Source organism: Cryptomeria japonica, chromosome 11, assembly GCF_030272615.1.
Source record: "Cryptomeria japonica chromosome 11, Sugi_1.0, whole genome shotgun sequence".
NCBI classification, from domain to species: domain Eukaryota; kingdom Viridiplantae; phylum Streptophyta; class Pinopsida; order Cupressales; family Cupressaceae; genus Cryptomeria; species Cryptomeria japonica.
The window spans coordinates 716,813,412-716,817,572 of record NC_081415.1 but is presented as its reverse complement, the minus strand read 5'-3'; the positions used below and the strand labels follow the sequence as shown (position 1 = coordinate 716,817,572).

General features: G+C 42.2%; 2 protein-coding genes across 2 annotated transcripts; both read right to left on the bottom strand.

The window, feature by feature from the left end:
* Positions 1–295: 295 nt before the first annotated feature.
* On the bottom strand, positions 296–1,410 carry LOC131859929 (uncharacterized). Its single transcript, XM_059214216.1, has 2 exons — positions 1,180–1,410; positions 296–1,075 (listed from the first exon to the last, which is right to left on the bottom strand). Exons 1-2 carry the CDS (start codon positions 1,391–1,393, stop codon positions 297–299), a joined length of 993 nt encoding a protein of 330 aa, XP_059070199.1. The 5' UTR covers positions 1,394–1,410; the 3' UTR covers position 296.
* Positions 1,411–2,241: 831 nt separating this feature from the next.
* On the bottom strand, positions 2,242–3,522 carry LOC131061358 (uncharacterized). The gene is made up of 2 exons (XM_059214270.1): positions 3,347–3,522; positions 2,242–3,245 (listed from the first exon to the last, which is right to left on the bottom strand). Exons 1-2 carry the CDS (start codon positions 3,519–3,521, stop codon positions 2,467–2,469), a joined length of 954 nt encoding a protein of 317 aa, XP_059070253.1. The 5' UTR covers position 3,522; the 3' UTR covers positions 2,242–2,466.
* Positions 3,523–4,161: the final 639 nt, after the last annotated feature.

The following is a 4,161-nucleotide window of genomic DNA, read 5'->3' as shown; positions in this document are numbered from 1 at the left end:
AAAAAATATTAAAGGTTGGCACTTTTGACTCATTTTCCTTTATTTGAAGAAGAATTGGGATCCACCTTCCCAATAAAATTAAAAAGAATTGTTATCAATGAACGTACGATGTGAAAGTACTGATGGAGAGATACCCAATTAATTAAAACTGAAGATCTCATTGAGAATTTTATTTACCGGCCAGAGTGGTCAGTGGCCATAATACATAAATGAAAATAATTCCACAGGACATAAATATTGGGGCCCGTCATGGGGCTTTTTCTAAAGTATTATTGATTAATGTTGGTGCACTAGATCTATCTCCGGCAAGCCATCCCACGCCCTCCGGGTCTCCCTGCACCGTTGAGGTTGACGATGGAGAAATCGTTGATGTCGTTGTTGTTATTGGGTGAGCCGAATCGGGCAACTTTGCAATCACTGGTAAAGAGATTGCTCGTCACATAGTTAGCCTCTCCTCCCACCACGGGCATGGCCACACCCAAGTTAATGGGGCTCCTGTATTCTGCTGCGTATGTCTGTCCAAGCACACCGGTCACATGGGGGCTGAGAGAGTAGAACTTGAAGCTCACCTCCAGATGCGCAAAGCAGTCGCCAGACTCGGAGGTGATCCCGTAGTTGTGGATTCGAGATTCCTCGGGAGTGATGGGCACAACGCGGGCTGTAATCATAAACTTGTTCTCCACTTCAACCGTCACAGCATTAGTGGTGTCAGATCGAACGATTCTCAGATTGGAGGAAGAGAGGGAAAGAGTGGCACCCTCCTGGTTAGGAAGTTGGATCGTTTTGCCGTCCAAGGCAATGGTCAGTTGGTCAATTGAATCATCCCAAGAGGACACCTTGTTGGCTCCTAGGAACAGCTGGTGGTTGCCGTTGAAGAGCACTCCAATGGACTGCACCCACGTGAAGTCTCTCCCCATTCCTTCGCCTCTTTTGCCGATGAAGTGAGCATTGATGTGGAGATCTGAGTCTGACACCAAACAGAAGTTCTGGTCTTTCTTACCGTGGAAATAGAACATAATGCCATCTCCTCCTATGAATCGAGGATCCTCGCACACGCCTCCGGGCTTATTGCAGTCTGCACAGTAATAGTAATATCCAATATCCGAACTTGGCTATTAGTTTTTTTAAAATTTCAATCATAAAACCTCCCGACAAACAAATCAAATAATCGATACTTACTGCAAACAGGCTTGCATATGTTGCAGTCCATCATGCAGGTTTGCGCACACTGGTCCGGACAGGCATACTTCCCAGTGCAGGTATACTTGTAGAGCTTGCCATGGCACTTCACCTCCTTCGGTTTCTTCGGTTTCTTTTGTTCCTTTGCAAACACGTCGCTTGCACTCAGCAGCGCAACCATGAAAAGTGAAGCGATGAACAGCTTTGAAGCCATTGGGACACAAGTATAGTTATGAGTCGCTATTCGATGAAAATGAATGTCATATCATTTGCTTTTATAGCCAGCAGATTAACTAGTCCATCATGTTGCTTCATAAAAGGGCGACAATCCCGACAATCTATGCAGCTTCCACGTTGTGAATTGCTTTATCTTGAATGCTACTACATCGTATTATGGTTTAATATATGCTTCTACTCAGGCTAATTCTGAATTACTTAAAAAAAATTGGAGCAACGAATATGTGAAAATTGAAATGTCCTGTCCACATGCAGTCAGAGCGACTTTCAAATCGTGCAACGTGCAATCTAAAGCCAAAATGGTTTTATTATATATCCTTGTCGAGCTTGGTTAAATGCATATTATAAATAATTAGAACTACTAAATTGAAAAAACTCTATGAACTTATTATCTTTTATCCCAAAACACATAATCTAATATATTTATTTCAAGATATTATCTTATATAATAAAATTACTATTTAAAATAATATCTTATATTGTATTCTTTGATTTGTTCTCTCCAATATATTATTTAATGTATATTTTACTATTGACGTAAGCATTGCACTTTCTTTAAGTGGAAGTGCTAGTTATTATAGTGACACCGATGATCTTTTTGATAATTGTTTGTGAGATCCAAGCACTTCCAAGAATCTGAACTATACCTCGAAGCATCCCAAACTCGAATACATGCGCGCACACACTTGCACACCTCTACACAACAGAAATCTTTACGCACAATTGGCACACAATGTTAAGGCAAATACATAGCTTTATTGATTATAAGAAATGTCCCGTGACTCAATCCATAATCAATTTCAACTCTATTGTTGATAACTAGCCTGGGTGCTTCCGAGAGCACCTGATTACAAGTTCCAGCCCCTAGGTTCACGTTCACTACCCCATAAAAGTACCCGATGCCAGTACGATGTGAAAGTACTAATTGAATGGAGCTTGATAGATATCAGATTAATTAAAACTGAAGGTCTTATTGACAATTTTATTTAGCGGCCAGAGTGGTCAGTGCCCATAATATATAAACGAAACTAACTCCACGTGCAAATCTATCTATCTCCGGCAAACCATGCCTCGCCCACCGGGTCTCCCTGCACAGTTGAGACCCAGGACGGAGAAATCGTTGTCATTGATGTTGATGTTGCGCGAACCGAATCGGGCAACTTTGCAATCAGTGGCAAAGACATTGCTCGTCACATAGTTGGCTTCACCTCCCACCACGGGCATGGCCACACCCAACTTAAGGGGGCTCCTGTACTCTGCTGCGTATGTCTGTCGAAGCACACCAGTCACATCGGGGCTGAGAGAGTAGAACTTGAAGCTCAGCTCCAGATGGGCAAAGCAGTCGCCGGACTCGGAGGTGATCCCGTAGTTATGGATTCGAGACTCCTCGGGAGTGATGGGCACAACGCGGGCTGTAATCATAAACTTGTTCTCCACTTCAACTGTGACGGCATTAGTGGTGTCGGATCGAACGATTGTCAGATTGGAGGAAGAGAGGGAAAGCGTGGCACCCTCCTGGTTAGGAAGTTGGATCGTTTTGCCGTCCAAGGCAATGGCCAGTTGGTCAATTGAATCATCCCAGGAGGCCACCTTGTTGGCTCCCAGGAACAGCTGGTGGTTGCCGCCGAAGAGCACTCCAATGGACTGCACCCACGTGAAGTCTCTTCCCATTCCCTCACCTCTCTTGCCGATGAAGTGAGCATTGATGTGAAGCTCTGAGTCCGACACCAAACAGAAGTTCTGGTCTTTCTTACCATGGAAATAGAACATGATGCCATCTCCTCCTATGAATCGAGGATCCTGGCATACGCCTCCGGGCTTATTGCACGCTGAACAGTAATATTAATATCCATCCAAACTTAACTATTAGTATTTTCTCAATTTCAATAATAAAACCTCCCAACAAACATATGAAATAATCGATACTTACTGCAAACAGGCTTGCAAGCTTTGCAGTCCATGACGCAGGTACGCGCACACTGGCTCGGACAGGCATGCTTCCCAGGGCAGGTATACTTGTAGGGCTTGCCATGGCACTTCACGTTCATCGCAAACACGTCGTTTGCACTCAGCAGCGCAACCATGCAAAGTGCAGCGATCAACATCTTTGAAGCCATTGCAACACAAGTATAGTTATGAGTCGCTATTCGATGAAAATGAATGTCATATCATTTGCTTTTATAGCCAGCAGATTAACTAGTCCATCATGTTGCTATATAAAAGGGCGACAATTCCCACAATCTATGCAGCTTCCAGGTTGTGAATCGCTTTATCTTGAATGTTAGTACATCGTATTATGGTTTAATATATGCATCTACTCAGGTTAATTCAGCCCACAAAATTCGGCGTCTTGCTAGTTTCATTTATCTCAATTTATTCTTTAAATTATTACTCTCCTAACCCGCGACAAACTCAGCCCACAAACTCAGACTTCAAGGTTGAGTTTGTGGTTGCCAACCTGTTCAGTAATTTGAACGCCACCCACTAGGCTACCACTTTTTCATATCGCGCTTTAAATAATAGATCTTATATCCAATTTTGTAAGTAATTAGTGTTAAGGTCTATAATGAATCATACGTTACGTTCATTTGTTTTGAATTTTTTTTTGGTAATTTTAAAAACATAAAATCTGTAGGGAGATATCTTTGGGCTTATTTTATATAATATTAATATATATAAGCTAGTAGCAGTTGCAATGCAACATAGAAAACATAAATAAGTTATTATATAATTATATAGTATTGT